The 19,760-nt window shown below is 39.8% G+C and overlaps 1 protein-coding gene across 2 annotated transcripts in view; it reads left to right on the forward strand.

Annotated features, from left to right (window-relative positions):
* The window catches only part of cntnap2a (contactin associated protein 2a), a 316,348-nt gene that overhangs the window by 149,518 nt on the left and 147,070 nt on the right, over nt 1-19,760 (forward strand). For both annotated transcript variants that reach the window (XM_085763401.1, XM_085763400.1), the window contains exons 4-6: nt 11,855-12,002; nt 18,538-18,590; nt 18,848-18,998. In XM_085763401.1, coding sequence (XP_085619527.1) covers nt 11,855-12,002; nt 18,538-18,590; nt 18,848-18,998 — 352 coding nt within the window. The remainder of the gene's footprint in view (nt 1-11,854; nt 12,003-18,537; nt 18,591-18,847; nt 18,999-19,760) is intronic.

Consider the following 19,760-nt stretch of genomic DNA (forward strand, 5'->3'; position numbering starts at 1 on the left):
ATAGCTGTTGTGTCCGTGATTCATTGTGATAATCAGAATAACAGCTACTATACCAGAGGATAGCAGAGACAGTAGTCATTCTGAGAGGGGCACACTCTTACTGTAACAGAAGATTAAATGGATTTATGCATAGATTACTTCTTATTGAGTTTCCATTTAACTAGTAAAGTAAATGGAGGGTGGAGTTATAGAGCAATTTGGGGAGGTCCATATTGTTTGCATTGTTTTATTGGGATGTTCAGGGATGAGCATGTACACACTCAGGCACAGGGCTGAGGTGATATGTGGTTCTATCTGCTGCTGAGGTTGGTAATAGTCGTGTGGGGTAATACAGTGTAAAAAGTAGGACTGTGTCATCTGAGGAGAAGAGGACGACAAGTGAATTTATAGAATCAGGATTTAGATTTACAAATGCTGTAGGAGGAAGAAAATGCATTTACTATATTTGTCAGACTGTAATGATACATAAAATGTGATTTGGTGCAGCGCTGAAAGCAGTACTGTGTTTTTAAAATGAGAACTCCGCAGGGTACTTGAGCAATATTTATTTTTTGTTTACTAAATTGTGCTCCGGTAATGATAGTGATCAATAGAAGAAGGATTCACTGATTTACTTAGGCACCCTCACAAAACCATCATTTGTAAAATGGTGACAGTTGCAAAAATTACACTCATATGTTTTAGAAATTTGGAGTACTCAATGACAGGTAACAATTTGTCATCAAAATGTAAGACTTGGAAACCTTTCAAGTGATCCTTTAAATGTCTTTTTTTTTTCAGTTTAACTGTCAGAGTTAGATGCCACAGTGCTTTCTTCACTTTAATGTGTCTCGGAGGGAACATTAAAAGCTTAATGCAGTGTGTGGTGAATTCTGTGAGAGCACAGAAAAAAGAAAACGTGCTCTGTCCAATTGCACATTAATTAAAACGCAATTAACCTAACAAACATTTTAGTTACATTTTCTTTCCACATACTTGTTGACTATAACTCATTCTGATGCCAGCAGGCCCACTCTCACATTGTCAAATGGTTTATTCATGTGGATGAGGAAGCTGCAAGTACACCAGGTCAGTTGACAGTAATGTATGTACCTAATAAACTAGCACAGCCACAGCTGCAAGTCTAAAGCTCATACCAGATCAAATGGGGACACTGGTCCAGCGAAAATAGGCCTGTGCATGATTTTTGGTCTATTCTTATTAACACAAGGTCCTTTAACCCAAAACTTCTACATAAGAAGTTTAACGCTCCTTTGATGTGTAGACAGCACAGGGTTAGATTGCTTTCAGATTTTGCATTTGTCTGTGGTAGTGTCAGGGGATAGATACCTGCATTAATCATACAAGACAGGAGAAATAGTGCGTGGTTTAAAAAAGTGTGGTAGAATAGAAGGCTGCATCTGTAACTACAGCACTGTCTTTGCTAATATTTGATTAATTCAATAGTACATACTGCTAATGTTAAGATATCTTGGCATGGAATAAATCTTTTACTGTATTTAAACATCATAGAGTCTAAGGATCTGTGAGATCCTTAATGCTGGGATAGCACCCAAATATTTTTTTCAAGTCGCTGCGTGTGGAAATACAGTACTGACCTTGTTATCTTGTCAGCCGGCCTGTGAGCCCTGTTTGGCCCAGACTTGAAGAAAGCAGGGCACAAGGTGTATAGAAAGTGAACTATAGTTACCCGTAACACTGACAGGCCTGCTCACCTAACACATATCATGTAGAGGTTGCTATTTTGGATCTCTCCATGTTCTGAGAAACACATTTGCAGCCTGGTGTCCTAGACGAAGGGGAAGATACTTGTCTTTTTAGATTTACTAGTGGGTTTGAAGAGGAAACTGTTCCGCTCTTGTTCGGTGATATGTGGTAGATTCTCCAAGAATATCTCAGCGGTCTGCTCCTCTCCCACACTGCTCTTAATAAGTTCCTGCAGCTGCTTTCAGTCCCAACCTGTTTGGCGCTGTTCAAATGAGTTCTTGTGCATTTTCCTATGTTATTTGGCTAATTTAAGGTAGTGTGAGTGCTTTTTTTCTAACTGATAGGGGGCCAATGTGAAATTCACTGTGACTTTCAAAAGAAGACTGCTGCAAGACAAGAAGAGGAGGAAAACCTCTGGGTTTGCCAAAACACTCCGGCAAACCAAATCGAATCACAGTCCCAGGCTATAGAATAGAGATATTTCTTTTTTTGTATTTTTGGAGTGCTGCTATCTTAGTTCTCAAGAGAAAAAAAGAAGTTCTCTTTCTGCTAAACTAATCTTTTATTCTAATTTTGGCTGATGTATCAGAAAACGTTTTCACAGATATAAGGAATTGAAAACAGCAGTGAGATCTTCAGTGTCGATAGGATGTGGAATAACAGTACTGAAACTGTCTAATGAATGTGCCACTCCATTTGACTTCATGTTCACAGCCCTTGAAAACAGATGACAACTATAGGGTTATTCATGTATGTGTGGTGTTATTTTAGCTGCAGTGCTCTGGCACGTATAGATAAAATTGTGGTGGAAGGACAGGAAGTGTGATGAGGTAACACAGTGGGGATCTAACGCTTTTGCTCAGACCTAAAGGGTTTGATTTGCTTTGCTCCCCATGCTACAGGCTGTATATATCAAAGTGATTGTGTTGATTTGCTGGCCTGTGTGAAAGTGTTAACAAAGGTCTGCGTAGGTGTGTGTCCCCTCGAGAAGGCAAAGCTGCTGTGGTTCGTCAGTTAGATGATTGGTGAAGTCTCTGTGTCTCAGTGGTACGGAGTAATTCAGTTTCAGCTGCTGTCGAGCATGCACGGATAAATCAGGAACCTGGATTTATGCACCAGTGAACGGCATCTCTCTCTCTCTCTGTGCCCAACTTTCTCTACATGTCAGTATGATATTTATGTCACAATTCTTTGCCTGCGTGTCCCTGAGTTGTATCAGTTTTCTTCAAGGCCAATAGGTTCGTGAACGTAGAGCAGACTTGATTCAATAAAACTCATTAAGCACTGTATAGTATGCAAGAAAAGGAAAATTACATATCTTATATCACAATTCACCTCCTGAATTACAGGTGTATTATAGCACACCAGGGCATATTAACAACAAAGTCAGTGCACCACGGAGTCATCCACTGTGTCCACTGTGTCACTACAAATTCACAGCAAACGATGTGATAAAAAAGCCCCACATTAATAGAATAAATAATGAATGAAGTAGGATATAAAAAATATACATATAAATAATTAAGCAGAGTATTTACTTCCCACCTTTGGTTTTCACTTTTCACAGATAGCAACATTGTATAATTACGTGCAAGATCCCACATATCTATTCACAGTTGTTTACAGGAACCAGCACAGGAAGTGAACTCTTTCCTTTTTTTCACTTGAGTCATTTTTCAGCGCCAAACTTCATTCCTTTACTCACCAACAGCTTCCTCCAGAAGTAAAGAGCAACACCAATGTTTAATCTAGTCTCTATTACATCCAGCACTCCAGCACACAGATAACCAAGGCTGCAACATTTTACCAGTTGGTATTTGTTGACAGCAGGAATTTACCACTTAAGTTACCTATTAATGGGTACATAGAAACGCTATATACTGTACACACATGCAATTTTCAAAGAGTTGTTATGTTACTTAGTCTGTTGGAGCCCACACACCAGGGAGAGGATGCTCACAAGCACTGACACTGTAGATGGACAGGCCTCTGGTGGTTGGCCAATCAGAGTGGGCTGTTGGGCCCTAGCAAGGAGACCTGAACTAATATTGCCTGTATCAGTCAGAGGCTCAACTGAGGGGCTGCCTATCAGGGAAAATTAGATAAATAAGGATTTCTTTCCAACTATGAATCATGCAAAGATGCTGATAAAAATATAGAGCTGGGAATTAGCATGATATGTCCTCCATGTTTTTACATCTGATTATGTACAGTACAGATTGAAATACAGTGCCTCATACATTTCCATTTCATCCACTATTATCTAGAGGAGCTTACATGAGGGGGAGGGAAAGGAAAGTACGGTAAGTGTACATTAGTGCATGCGACAGCACTAAAGCAAAGATGGCATTACAGCAAGGAAAAACACCACTCAGTGGCTCGTGTCTTAAAGACAAAAAATAGAGTTCTCAAAATGTCTTGCATCTATGTATGAAAGTGCTTATAAAGAAGAGGTGCATATGAATATACAAGAACTGATCTTGGGCTACAATATTCACATGTTAGAACAACTGACTACTTTTTCTGTCGTATTTCTTCCAAAGCAATACCAACTAATTAACCAAAGCACCATCATACCACAACCAAAGGGGGGTGGTAAAACGTTTGCCTTTAATGAGAGTGAGCCAATCCCTGTAATGTAAAGAAACTAATGTGACTGATTTTTGAAGTTCACAATCAGCTAGCAAATCTGCAACTTGCTAAATGTCAGTGTAATTTAGTGACCTGCGGAGGAAACTATAGTTTTACCGTACTCTAATGCTTTATACAGTATCTATTTGTTTTAGTATTTCTGTAATATCACATGTAATATTTTTTAGAGCTCCTCTTGTAATGGATCTGGAATAATTGTATGTAATATTTGCGTGAGTGGGAGAGAGAATGAAGTGTTGACTTCACTGCTTTAATATCAGGAGTAGGAGAAAGGAAGATATTATGTAAACAGAAATATTTGACTAATTTCTTTGCTCTAATTATAACTGCCAGCAACCACATCAAACCCAACCTCAGTAATGAAGCCTTGTTTGATTAATGCCACACTCATTTCTTTATCTGGAAGTATTCTGCAGTCACGTTGTGATGGCCGTATGTACAGCATTATTGTTTGTAAGTGGTTCCTCAAATCAGTAAAACTGTCCCAGAGAATAGATACACTTCAGAGGGAAACACTTTCTTCAAATGATAAGTGATTGAACAATTACCCATTGTTGTTCTATTGTCTCATTAATTATTAATTGTTCTGGAGACAAGCATCCATCACAAAATGTTATGTAAAGATGAATACATTCAACCAAGCATTTGTGAACTCAAGCCAGTGGTCCAAGACCATGTAATGAGATAAGTCACAGATGGAGCTGATTGATTGCCGCCACCTAAAGAGCAACTGGTGCCAGCTGATGAGACGGATTGGGGAAGGGATCAAAGGAGATCTATTTCCGTCAGAGGAAATGAGGTGCACTCATTTGATATTAATGTGAGATCTTTCAGAGGTTAGCATTCGGTTTGATGTGTGTATTTATTAGCTTCTTGTTTTGATCATGACTCATTCTGATTCAGCAGTATACACATACAGTACTAAGAGAGGCAACCGGGCACCTACGTGCATGAGTGCATACTGTATACATTTACCCACAGATTCACTCATTGACTACTGCTGATCAGTGTCCATGGTGATCGTAAATGAATGATTTCACCCTGCATTAAACTCCGAAACGTTAGAATTGAAATAATCAGACCACAGAGGAACACACTGCTCGCTGTCACAGATATGACTTTTTAATGACTTTTTTCGTCCACATTGATATGCCTCCTCTAACTTTCAGCTTTGTATCTTGCTCTGTTGCAGTGACTTCACAGGACTTGAACATCAGCCTTTAATGTTAGTTCATTCAAGATAAGAGTTGTATGGGAATTAAAAATTGCTGAGTGTGAATAACAAGGATGATGAATTGAAATAGACAGAGAGGACACTTCCCGGTGGGTCATGAAAGTCTCCTGTGGTACAAGTGAAGTGGCTGCCATAAAATTTTAATAATACTGTCATGACAGTGTGTGACAGTGGACAAGACAGGGCACTGAAAAGTTTAGTGAAATCACACATTGCTACTGTTTATGTCTCATTTGTCTTCTTTAGCCACCCAGCCTGTGATGAGTGACATCCGTCTGACTCATTTTACACTATATGTCTCTTTCGAAATCGCTCTTGTGGGTCTTACAACTAATGTCAAAGCTCTTAGTGAGTAGGTGGTGCAGTACATAAGAGTCAAACATCAGTGAGAGTGGAAATGCTGACGTCTTATGTCAAAACAGGCACATATAAGTAAGTAAAACGTTAGCAGTAGCGTGTGCACACACACACACACACACACACACACACACACATACACATACACATACGCACTGCCTTTTAGGATTTATAGCAGAGCCAGGGAGGCAGTCTTCACTCCATCAGTGTTGGTCCGTGGTGAGCAGAGGGGAGAGAGGGCGCCAAATGTTCACAGCCTGAGTAATGGGCTCTTAAAACTCTATTCTTTCTGTGTGTGTGTGTGTGTTTGTGTGTGTATGTGTGTGAATGTGCATGTGTGCGTGTCTGTCTCTGCAAAATTTAATTCAGTGCATGGAAATGTTTAGCACACCACCGATAATGTAGTGTAGTCAAGAGAGGAAATACTGATGATGGTGTGGTGGTGCTAAAATGTTTGATTTTTATAAAGCAATTCCATTATTCCCTTTTTGATGGTTCTACAGTAATTAATGAGCCAAATGGAAGTGTGTGAAAAAGTATTTGCATGAAATGTTCTGGAAGTGTTCCTCATTTTTCCCCTAATAATGTATTTGAAGAAAAGAAAAGATTCTCGTTCCCTTTGTTACCCCCTCTATGGGAGCTCTTTTCAGCAGGTGAGGGCAGTTAATGAGAGACTGAAATGAGGAGAAAAGCTTTGGCACATGGTTTTAATGGACACAAAGGCATAATACACTAGCCACATTAAAATACCGAGAAATGTTCAAAACACCTTGCCTGCACAAATAAAACTATGTAGTGAAGCTTTTGATGTGCAAAACGCCGTGCAGTTGTTAGAATGAAATGCACAGATATGCAGTGCAGTTCAAGGTCAGTGTTCTTCCTCGAATAGCACATACAGTAGGGGCAGTCGTATAAGATGTTGGAAATAAGGAAGAAATGTATGTGGTCTCCACTGGGACCACACATACAGTATCAAACACTAATGAATGCTACATTGGTCATTAGAAGAAATCCATTCTAAACAAATGATTATATAACCAGAAAAAGCAATGACACAAAGTCCCAGGATACAGCTGAGAGGAAGTTCCTTATCCAGCCTGTCAAGAGCTGTACAACCACATCAAAAATCCATTTAGCTTCTGCCTGCAGCAGAACTTGGTTGTGGTCCCCACCCCTAGTGGGAGGCTTGATTGACTGTGTAGCCCAGAATTTTAATTTTGTGAGCAAGTGTCAAGAAATGGTTCGCCAGAGGAGACGAGGAGTCTCTTCTTTCAGTGTGTGAGTTTGGTGCCAGTTCACAAGGTCCACTGTATTTTAGGGACACGGTTTACGACAAGGGACATAAATAACACTTAACACACGTAAATTCCCGCTAATTCTCTGTGTCTTTAAAACAGTTTAAAGATTCATGACTTAAATTTAGCATAACTACACTTTGTCCTGTTCTCTTGGCACAGTAAAGGCACTTCCCACACAAACACAACCACCCACAGGGCTTCACAGAAACACAAATTTCTCTACGGCCCTTCTGTTTTGTCCCATACACTTGTCGATAAAAACAAAAGACCAGACCAGGCCGGAGTGATTTCCCCTGCCTCTGTTAGCAAGGAACACACACATACAAACACACATTCCCCCACACGTACAATGGCCCTGCCTCTGGGCTGGTCTAACAAAGAGTCCAGCAGCAACAAGCAAATGCCAGAAAATAGCTTTCACTTGTTGTTTCTCAGTATCTGGAGATCTGTTCTCTGAAAAAAGCCTGTCTCTGGCTGTCAAAACAGAGAGACACAAACACAGACATACACTCACACACATATAGATAGATATTCACTGAAACACAAACGGACGCACACAGACAGAAATGACAGATTCACATTCAGGAAATGAAACACATGCAGCCAAGGAGAATAAGTAAGTGAGTAAGGAGTATGAAGGAGGAATAGCTGCTGCTGAGAGCAATGAGAAAGGAAATAATGGGTGTATCTATGTACGTGGGTTGAGTACATGAATGCCAGGATGTGTGTATAGACACAAGCATGCCAGCATGCATCTTGTTTATGTGAATGATGTGTGTGTATTTGTGTGTGAGACAGAGCAGACCACGGGGGTATTTGTTGACCAGCTGTAGTAAAGTGATTAGCTTGTTCTTTGCTGAATGACAGCAGTGCTGCTGTTCCAAATGCCCAACAAGGAGAATGGCTGGCTCTCAGCTTCCCTCATTATTTTTGTTTTCCCAAGTCAAATTTTCTTTTTGTTTTTCCTTTTAGTGATTTCCTAGTTTGCTAAACTCATGTGACAACTCTGCAATGGTTCCTATTCTCATCCAAGGTTTTCTACGCTAACTTTGCTTGTTTAAACTTTTAAATCGCAACAACTTCAGTTTTTAATATTCTTAAACCTAATGCACATCCCCACAGGAGCGCAATGAGGGAGAGCATATATTTTTTTCTATTTGAATCCACTTAGGATTCCCAAATGAACACACACACACACACACACACACACACACACACACACACACACACAGACAGACACATCCTTGTTTCATTATATTTGCGTAGACTTGTCATCAGCAAAATGCATTCCCCAGGCTCTAACCTTATCCTAGCCAGTCCTCCTGAATATCTAACCATAACCAAGTCTTAACCCTCACACAGCCTTTTAAATTTGTGTATTTCAACATTTCAGTCCATACAAAGCCGATGGACCCCAAAAGTTTAGTGACCTTCCCTTTTTTGGACCCCGCAAGTATAGTAAAACCATCACATGCACACATACGCAGAGTAAAAACTGAAAGTTACCTCAGGCACTTTGTGGCCTTTGTTGCCGTAAATTACCCCGGTTCTTGATTAAACAAAACGTCAAAGTGTCTAAGCTCTCAAGTTGGCCATGCAACACTTACACACACACACACATGCTGACATAAACACTTTACACATACACACGATACACAGTGAGACACACACAAATTCACAATTACTCATTGGTTTGCTGGTTAATGATTTGACTTTGGAGGAGAGGGAATTTAATGGTTGACTAAACAGACTTTTCGCAAGATGTTCAGCATCCACAACTTTTACCTCCTCTTCACCCAGCTCCTCCACATCCTCCCCCTCTCTTCCCTATCCTACCTTGTGCCCTCCGCTCTGCATAGTAATGCCTTTTGAATTGAGCTGTTCATTCAGCCAAGCACAGATAAGTGCCGAATAGAGGGATGAACACAATGAGAAATAAAAGAAGGAAGCTGGAAAATGGGGATTGGAAGGATGGAGGTTTTGGGAGACGAAAAATTGTTTTGTTCCCTCTCTCTTTCCTTCTCTCGCTCTCTCTCTCTTATACCTTGACAAGGGCAAAGAGTGGAAAGTGTCAGCTGGACAAAAAGAAGTAAAGTCTTCCGCACACACTGAGCTAAATCCTCAGAAGATATAAGTCTTCAGAGTTTTATTAGGATTTTATTTCCAACTATGAAATGAGCTTAAGGGTGATATCAGGTTTTAATGCTACAGAAAGGTTTAAATGGCAAGGTGGTGTGCGGGTGGTTGTGTCTGTGCACATATGCATATGTTCCTGCATGTGTGCATGCAAATTGATACATTTGTGCTTTTTGTGCTTCAATCCTGAGCCAGGGCCACAGGCATTTTGGAAACAGAATAGTGAAGGACAAACATAAAACAGAGAGCACAAGATGAGAAGGAGGATGGGGAAGATTTGACAGCAACAGAGAAAAGAGAAAGATGTCGTAGCGAGAGGCAGAGAAATGTACAAACAACTCTGCAGGAAGCTGCTAGCTAGCTGGAGTGATGAGAAAAATATTTTAGTTCTGGGAATATTTTTAACCATTTAAACTCTTTCTGTCATTTGACGGTATGTGTCATTGATTTGTTTTTTTTTAGGCTTATGGATTTGGTCATGACACAAATAGCAGCTTTTTTTTTTTTTTACTTTTGATGACAGAGGCTTAGGAGCGTGTGTGATTTTGGTGTTAACGTTAGGTTGAGAAGCGAACGTTAAGATAAAACTTTTTTTTTTTAATTCCAAAAGTTTAAAAAATAAACTCCAAAAATAAACTCCACCCCATAAACAGCTCTGGATTTAGATCAGAAGTTGGTGTGGCTGGTGTGGTGGCCCAGTGTCTGTACTGTATATTCCACCAGAAAGCCTCCTGCAGCAACAGGCTACCCAGCCTTCAGAGCTGGCCGGCTTTCAGCAGCTCACTCCCCTGGTTCGGCCCCGGCTCTCCACTCCATAGCTTGCCAGCTTTCAACAGGACACTCTGTTGCCGTGACATTTTGCCATGTGAAGCCATCAAGGTCATACATCAAGACTAGACAGTAGTTAATTATATGCGCACTTGCCACCAACTAGGCAGGGGTGTTGATTACAATTTGTCAAAGTGACCGATGGCCTTCAGATTTTTCAGTCACAGTTTTAAAAAACTTGTCAACGACAGACAATAATCAATTAACGCAACCCCTGCTGCTGAGACTGAGGGAAAGGTAAAAACTTATGCATATTCAAGCTACGCCGCGTGTTCAGGAACCATTCAGAAAATTGGAGTTGTTGAGAACAAACTAAATATTTACTTTTTTAATAACCATGGCTATAGCATGGCCAGCAGGAAACTTGTATAAGTGCCATTTTAATGACTATTTAACGTACATACATGGCTGTACTGCAGGCCTCGCCCTCAAAAACGGCACATACTCCCTAGTGAAAATCACTTAACCAAGATTTTCAGGACCTGTCCACCTACGGAGAATTGAAGATACAGTAAAAATATCCAGATGACTCATGTGGAGCTGAGTGAATTTGAAGCAGGGTGCTAATAAAAAAAAAAAGAAATTGTGTTTGTGTGCTCAGTTAACCTTTCCTAGATAAATAAAGATTAAAAATGAAAGTGCTGTAACGGCACAGAGGAGATAGAGGTACTGTTCACCTTGTGTCCACTCTCTCACTACAGTTGAAGTTCCGTGGCTCTGAGCTTCGTGTGAACTCTTGACCATCTCCTCCTTTGCAGATAGCGTATCTTCAGGGGTACACGCTTGGGTCACCGAGGAGTCAGCTCAAAGCAGACTGTCTTTAGCAGAGCTTTTTTCCCCCTTCACTCATCCACTTCCCTGCCCACTTCATGTCTTATCTAAAATAACACATGGCAGCCTAGTGTGTTGTTCTCTTCTAGTTACCTGCTGGGCTAATAGCGGTGTTTCTCCACAATAGTTTGTGCAAAGTGTTATGTACAGTATGTACAGTATGTGTGTAGAATGAAAGCGCAGGGAAAGAGGTTATGATGTATATGCTCATTTCAGAGAGGACTGAAAAGAGTTCAGGAACTGTGGCGAGGTGGATTAGGTTGTAGTTATAGGGTGGAGAGGAGAAAAGAGGAAAGGAAAGGCAATGTCCTCTCTTTGCCCAAATCATAGCTCAGGCGAGTCTTGTCTCTTTGGGCTTTTTTTCTACCTTTGGTTTCCAGGAAACTGCGTCTTTTCTGTTGTGATTCTCTTTTCCACTCATATACAAATGCAACATTTAAACATTTAACTGTCAGTCTCCAATAGTAATCAAGACACAGTTATAATAAGTTATAAATCCCATGCATTAAATGTTTAAAATGAATCGCCAAAATTAACGCCTTAACTTTAACAGCACTTAGATATACATTAAGAGATTCCAGTAAATCTCATAGTTGCAAAAGCCAAAAACAAAACATCAAAACATCATCAGTGTACACTTTTCTAGATCCACAAAGTTAACAGTTAAAGTGTAACTGACAGTGGGCAATTTTACATAGGCACAACACTGTCACTGACTGTGCACCTTCAAAGCTGGATGAGACAGAAAGTCAAACAAATACTCTTGTTTTTGTCTGTGTGTGTATGTGTGTGTACGTGACTGGGTTCACAGGCCTTCTCTGGAAACTCAAATTCGGAGAGCTCGGTCCGCCATGAGCTGCAGCAAGAGATCGTGGCCCGCTTCCTCAGGCTCGTCCCGCTGGAGTGGAGTGAGGAGGGAAGGATTGGCCTGCGAATAGAAGTCTACGGTTGCTCCTACTGTGAGTGTTGGCAAACACACAGTCACACTCACCTACACTGTGAACCTGTTCCCACTGTACAAGTTGTATTAATAGTTTCTATTATGGATCCATGGGGAAAGCGTAATGATGTTTTTATTAATGCCAATCACAGTGTTTATTTTTCTCTGTGAGCTGTTGTACTTCTATATATTGTATAAATCAAACACAGACCATGCCTGGAACAGAAAAACTCTATGTACAGAAATATGCAGCGTGTAGTTATAGACAGACTCACATACAGATACATAGACATTCACACACTGTCTCCTGCTTTGTAACAAATGTATCATCCAGGGAACTAACTCTCTTGCAGCCTCTTTGCTCTCATCCTATTAAAGGCTGCCAAATTGATTTTGATAACAATTTTCAATTAAGGCTCTGCATAAATTACTGTTATAAGTGACACGCGTATATCTTTCATTCCAGAGATGCGATTACACTGTGTGTGGATATGTCTGTGAGTGTGTACGTCTGTGCGTGAATACAAGGGCATGAGTTGCATTCCAGTCAGACATCAGCCTTTTGATTATATTTCCCTTGTTTCATTTCCTACCCATGTAACAGAAAAGCAAGTCAGTAATGATAAGGAATGACAAGATGCAATACACACACACACAGCAGACACACAGGTTCATACGTGTGTGTGTGTGTGTGTACAGACAAAGTGTATACCAGTCACCTCTCCCCTTATAGTTAGCACTACACTCTCGTTCTAATTCAACTGCAATACAACTCACTTCCAATGCATTTGGTTGCATTTATGCTAAGTTAAAGTCAACTTGTTGCTGTACTTCTTTCATTAGAATCACTTGAACCACTATAAGAATGCAGTACTGTTCTCAGTGATGTTAATTAGGACTATAAAAACTTTGATCGTTAGATTTTCAGTGTTGTTCCATGCCACATTTTCTTTAAAGGTCCAGTGAGTAATATGTGGCAAGGTTTATTGGGAAAATCTAAATATACTACACATATATTTGTGTATAATCGCTATAAAATAAAATGTGTTTTTTTTCGTAGTCTTATAATTATTCTTTTATATATTCATATAGCAAGGGTCTTGCTTTAGAGAGTGTCCCCATCTTACGCCACCATGTTTGTACGGCAGCCCGAGCGGAAAATCCAGCCAGCCAGAGAGTTTTGCGTTCGGCAGAAGGAAAGAAGATGAAGATGAAGATGAGCAGACATATTGTAAAATGGTTTAGATCTTCTCCTCATTGCTCCATGCTCCTGAAATACTCCCAGTCATCCCAGTCGTGGTAAACGAGTCACTTCGCGGATGTGAGCGATGCCAACTAGAATCTGAACACTTGATGTCACGGTTTTCCTCCCATTTTACACACTGGACCTTTAAAGGCACAGTTTATTTCAGCAACATCTGCTTTGAATAGTGCCTGTGAGGTAATTAGTCCAGTATTTTTCTGTAAGACACTGAAGAAGCAGACAACTTCAGAATGACAATATGACTAAGGACAACGACAGTGTGATAGGAACATAGAAATCTTCCTACAAAGGGCCTGCTAAAATTCAACACCTGCTGCCTGTAATTGCCATCTGAGTGTGTGGAGGGTTTATGCATAAAAATGTAATCCTAAGTTACCATTTCTTTTGCTGCCGGAGCACTTTTGCAGGATCCTGGCTGCTGGCTCGCTGTCGTACAGTACTGACCTGGGATACTGAACAGAATAGAGCACACACCGATGTTATGCTAACAACCCACAGTTAGGTTTGAATGTTTTCATAGAAATCACAACATAAGGAGGTTATGGTGTAGATCCCCTAAAAACTCACAAGAAAAAGCAATTGTAGTGCTGAGTCAGAAAATGTAACTGCTCTGGATACACATACTGGGATTCATGTCCTCTGCTCCAGTGTCACAAGTAAAAACTGGTTGAAAATGTAAGTCCACAGCAACAATCGAGAGGTTGCTGATGTTATGTCATGCAGTTTGTTTTTTTCCAGTGTGTCATCACCATAACTGTGAATTTTCTCATGAATATGAATATAGTTTAAATTGTTTTAACTTTCAACCCAGCCTCACCTCAACTCCCACAATGCCTTGCCAAGCAGTGCCCTCCATTACCATAGAAAATGAATGGAATTTAACTTCTCATCCATTCCATGGATGAGTCAGGACTTTGACACCATTTAGTGTCCAAGCAAATCATAATCATTTCACAAGCCAAACTGCTTATTTTGTTTTGTAACCATGGTGACAAAAGGTCAAGTACATCCTCAGTGGTCCACCCTGCATGTTTATGCATGTTTATGACAACACAATAGCTGTGCAAAAGCTCCCATGGTTTGTGTTATAGGGTAGGTGAAGATCTACAGTATCTGGCTGTTCCAGTTGAAGAACTTGTAGGATTAGTAAGACCTGTGCTTGCTCTAGTAGAACAAGTCAAAATGTCTGTTATGAAAAAGGTGTGCTGAGATGTCAAGAAATAATATAAAAAAAGGTCCAACTTGATTTTCAAACAGAACCATTTATTTGACAAATAGCCTACATCCATCAGAATTTTCTAGCTATCAAATATTTCCATTTTATAAGCCATATATCCCATGAGGACAAATATTCTACTCTCAAATCCTCCGACATACACAACTGTAGAATTAGACTGAGGTTTAGAAAGATTTGAACAGCAATGCATAATGAGTTCTCCCTTTTCAGCCTCAGCAACATCTACTGTTGATGTTATCTCCGTCTATTATCATTTGAGAAGACAGACAGACCAATTGGTTGTCAGTGTCTGAAGTAAACAATAGTACTATTAAAAGAATGTATCAGTTTCTAGGCCAAATAAATGCAGAGAATGTCTGTGTTTCTGAAAGATATGAATGTTGTCCGCCACGCCTTGACATCTGTCAGACGAGATGCACCATAAATACATCAGGTAAACACCTGCTTACAACACGGATATTGGTGATGACACAGAGAGAGAGAGACACTTCCACACACAGACATACACAGACACACATATACTTTGACACACACACACACCCTGTTGGGTGCGTCATCTTTCAAAGTTGTCTGTCAGCTGTGTTTTGAAGCCTGCAGTGCTTTCTCATGATTACTCTGTCACTGCTCCTTTTTTCAGCATTCAGTCAGAGCTCATGCATTTGTCTGTTCATCTACCCATCCAAAACTCCCCAACTGTATGTTTCTCTTGACTTAGAAAGATGAAAAGAATGGAAAAACACAGGGTTGGGAAATGACAAAGAACAGAGGATGAAAGAGGAAAGCACAAAAGAGTAGTGGTAGGAGGAGAAGGAGGCAGATAAATATACTGTAGATGTAATGTTTCCAGCATAATCACAAAATATGTTGGTTGTAGATGATAATTCTAGGTTTGGAAAATGTACGATAATTAAATGCAACCCTATTATGACTCATCTGGGACTTTGCAGTGAAAGGCTGTCTATGTGCCCGTGCCAGAGCTAGAGGCTATAAAGGAGACATGATCCACCATGCTGTGAAATTTACATGCTTATTTCCATTTTGATTAACATAGGATCAACAGAAAATCAATTATTTCATAGATGAGTCAGGAAATAGTCGAGCCTGTATGTGAGAGAAAGGGAAGTCAGACAGAAACATAGTAGTACAAATTAAATTTTCTATACAAACGCAGTCGCTCTCATGCAAGCAGAATTTCAAAAGGATGCAAGCATATCAAATCTGTCTTCAACCTGTGGCCTATTTATGCCAACTTTAAATCTGTTGTCAAGGTGATGCATCACCATCATCATCTGTCGAGTCAAAGAAATGTATTTATGTAAATTTGTTTATGGATAGCATCTATCTCTGTAGTAGGACTGAGGCCAAACACATAAACACCTGAAAGAGCATCGTTGTAGCCTTCAGGCTGAGGGGTGTAATAAGTGTGAAGGGAAAAAGGGAGGGGGAAATAGTGTCATAGTACAGTGCTGTTAGTATTAAATAAATTTCATCTTCATGGTGATCAATCAACTAATCAATAATGCAAATGTATTCGATCTCCATTCATTTGAAGCAGGTAAATCCTAAGTTTGATGCAAGAAGGTCATACAGTAACAGACAATTTTTCTACTTACAGCCGCCTTGTTTGCTGCCAGAGTGGTAATACTTGTTGATATGGATACAATTAAACATTATAAATACTAAATACCAGTTAAGTGCACCTTCACTTTGCCTTGCAGGTGGCATCTCGGTGGCAATGCTTTAAACAGACTAATTAGCAAAAATAATGAGCAGGAACGCTGCAGTGATGCATGTGTATGTAGCCAAGCTAATGTCAGCTAGTGTCTCTGATAGATGTCTGGGGGTACGAGGACCTGCATGGTTCCATAATTAACAGAGAAAGAAAAAAAAGAAAAAGTCACTTTTTTTTCTTTGGCGGTGCAGATCATCCTTCCCCTGGCTGTCAAATAACAGACTGTAAAAAAGAAAGCTTTCATGTCTATTTTGTTTTGTCGATTATCTAATATAACACAAAATATGTATTTAGTCTGAAGGACAGTGTGTGTTGTAAAATTTAGAATAACTAAATATCGTAAACATGATGGAAACATGGATTGTAGATTTAAAGTGTAATCATCATGAGTTCAGTCCCAAAATGAGATTTTTAGCACTGGCAAGCTGCATAGCAACCATCGTATTGTTGCTCTTGGTATTTGTATACACCTCATTTCCCACCCTTTACCATTTTGCAGGTGCTTTAACAATTATGTACTGAAAGCGGTGTCTAATTTTCACATGCTGATAAATAATGTCTGCCAGCGTCATCTATTTGAAGATTATATTGGCTGTCACAGCTGCGCACCTCAATCACCCTGGCTTCACATCTCTTGTGGAAAAACACCATCTGGGTCAGGGTCCAAAACGGCTTGCTCTCCTGGGTCAGGCTCTCAAAACCATGGCCATCTTGTGTGCATAACCGTCACAGCTGTCCTTGATAGAGACCAAGTAGTCCTCCAGTGTTACATTGCATCACAAGCTCTCGCCCTCTTTCTCTCTTATTCTCTCCATCGCCCAGTGGTCTGCAGGTGGTGGAAAACTCCTCCATCGTCCATAGAGTCTCCTTCCTGACATCAAGGCCTCGGCTCACACAGCAACCATTTTCTGAGCAGCACACCTAGCTCTCATAAAACAATTGGAAAACTGTCAGCTACTACCACTGTTTGTACCATAAACGTGACTGAGAACAATGATGAGAGGAGCCAGGGGAAAAAGTCAGAGAGAGAGAGGAGGGGATGAAGCAAATGAAGTGATGGAAGGAAGAAGTGAAACTGCGAAACCAAAGAGGGGGACAAAATAAGAAGTGGAGTCGAGGGCAGAGTAATGGAGGAAGATGAAAGGGGAAATAGAGAGCAAGAACTACTGCAAGAACAACAGTGAAGGGTAAAGCAGTGAGGATTGAAAGGCATGTATTTGTACCCAGTGAGAGGCAGCATGGGATCATTTCAGAAACACTGAAGTTAGAACAAAGGGAACAGATGTAATTTCCTGTGCGCCCCTCCCTTCCCAGGTGTTTATCATGAAAGGGCAGGCTCGGCAGGAGTGTCTGTGTGTATGTGAGTGAGTGTGTGTGTGTCATGTAAAGAAGCAAGGGAGTACATAAGATTGAGAGGCAGTGTGAGTGTGCATGAGTATGTCTATATATAAGATGATCCAATCTGTCATATCCTCTCCACATTCAACAACATCATCTTCTTGTGTTGAAGTTTCCTGCTACTTGGTTACGGAATATATTTTGTCTATTTTTACCATACTAGAGTTCAAATTGTCCATCACCTGGAAGAATATATGTAGCGTTTCACATTTACTTGTAAATAAATATGTTTTATTATGTAATATTCTTACTAGTTTAGTCCAAACCCTATGCAATGGATTTTATTTTTTATTTTTATTGTCAACAAGTGTCACTGTTAACAGAAAGCAATTTTCACAGCAGCACTGTTTGTACATCTGCATGTGTTTTGCATATTTTCTGGCAAATATTTAAAGCCATTGAAATTATTCGCCACAGGCCTTTTTCTTCACAGCAGACATCTTGACTTGTTATGGTCGTAAAAGCAAAGGTGTAAGTGCTGAATTTAACAATGGCTTTGTTTAATTCAGCTTTCCCAGTAATTCAGTAATGTGCCAGTGAGACAACGTGTACATTGCCAGCATCCGGAGACCAAATCGTCTGAATGATATTCAGCCATCATTAATTTTATTATTTACACCTCTGCTTTTTACTGCTGTGGCACGTCGCAATGTCTTCGATGAAAATGGCTATTGGGTACAATATCACTTGAAACAATAAAATTTCCTTGCAGCAATAGCAACCTGTAAAGTTTCCATTTTTAAACTACTGCCAATTCAGGTGGCAAATACACCCAGTGGATATTACATTCCCACAGCCCATCTTCATCATCATTGCACATAGGCACATTTCTGTTGCTTTTATGTGTGTTGTTGATTTCATTGATAACTAACCTCTTTGTTCTCTCTGTCTCTGTTTATTTCTCTGTCATGTGTGTGTTTTAGGGGCGGATGTGATCAACTTTGATGGACAGGGTGTTATCTCTTATCGCTTTAAGGTACAGGATTAACTACTTTGCAATGTATTTTCTGTTGAATAAATCTTTCCAAGAATTAATTTTGGTACATTAAGGGTAAAAATAATGAAATGCAATATAGTGGGAAATAAATAAAGTTGGCAGCTGCGAGATTAGAGTTCATGCTGTCTTGTATCATTATTTCTTAAAATTCAAATGAAAAACGGATGTTTTTACTTTATTTTTCTTCCTTTTTCCATTGAATATTAATAATCTGTGTTTGTATACCATATGTGCAGATGAAGAAGATGAAGATCATTAAAGATGTGATTGCACTAAGGTTCAAGACCTCAGAAAGCGAGGGTGTGATTCTCCATGGGGAAGGACAGCAGGGAGACTACATCACCCTGGAGCTTCACAAGGCTAAGCTGCTGCTGCAGATAAACTTGGGTGTGTGTCATTTACTTAGACATATACTTAGTTTTATACTTACTAATAGTTCAGTCTGATGCTTGTGGTTGTAATTGAGGCTAATTGAGAATCAACACCATCATTTTATTCTTGACAATAACCGGAAATGCCATTTTTGTCAAACAAGAAATTATAGCTCTAATCAATCACACTCATTTCAACCGCCAATTCATAAGAAAATGTCTTCCCTGACAGGATTACTGTATGTTCAATAGAAAATAACACTTGAATCAATGAAATCCTACACTTGTTAACAGCAGTGGTATCCCCAGGATGAGTTTGGGACGCCTAAACACGACCATAAAAAGGTCAAAATTAGAAATTCAACGCAAGATGAATAATTTGCAGAAAACAAACGCATAGGTTTGCTTTCAAGACACCCTGATCTTATAACAAACATAAAGCATTCAAGCAGAGCTTTTTACCCTTTACATTGTGAACAGCAGCCGCAACAATCCATAAGTGTGTGGAGCATCACTCACCGTTGACCAGCTGTGTTGCTGACAGGAGTGCTTTAACCTTTAAGGATGTCTCACTGCTGCTCGGAAGCATCAACAGTGGTGATACATTCCCACACATGGACTAACAACAAAATCTATTTCAGCATAACTTCACTTCAGGCCATTGAAGAAATGTCAGATGTCTCATTATTAGTAAATTCTTACAAGAATTACCCATAATTGTTTTTTAATGTACTGTATGTGAAGAAGACTTGATTTGTAAACATGTCAAACCACAGTA

The sequence above is a fragment of the Trachurus japonicus genome, chromosome 20 (genome assembly GCF_045865225.1).
Source record: "Trachurus japonicus isolate A0001 chromosome 20, Traja_1.0".
NCBI classification, from domain to species: domain Eukaryota; kingdom Metazoa; phylum Chordata; class Actinopteri; order Carangiformes; family Carangidae; genus Trachurus; species Trachurus japonicus.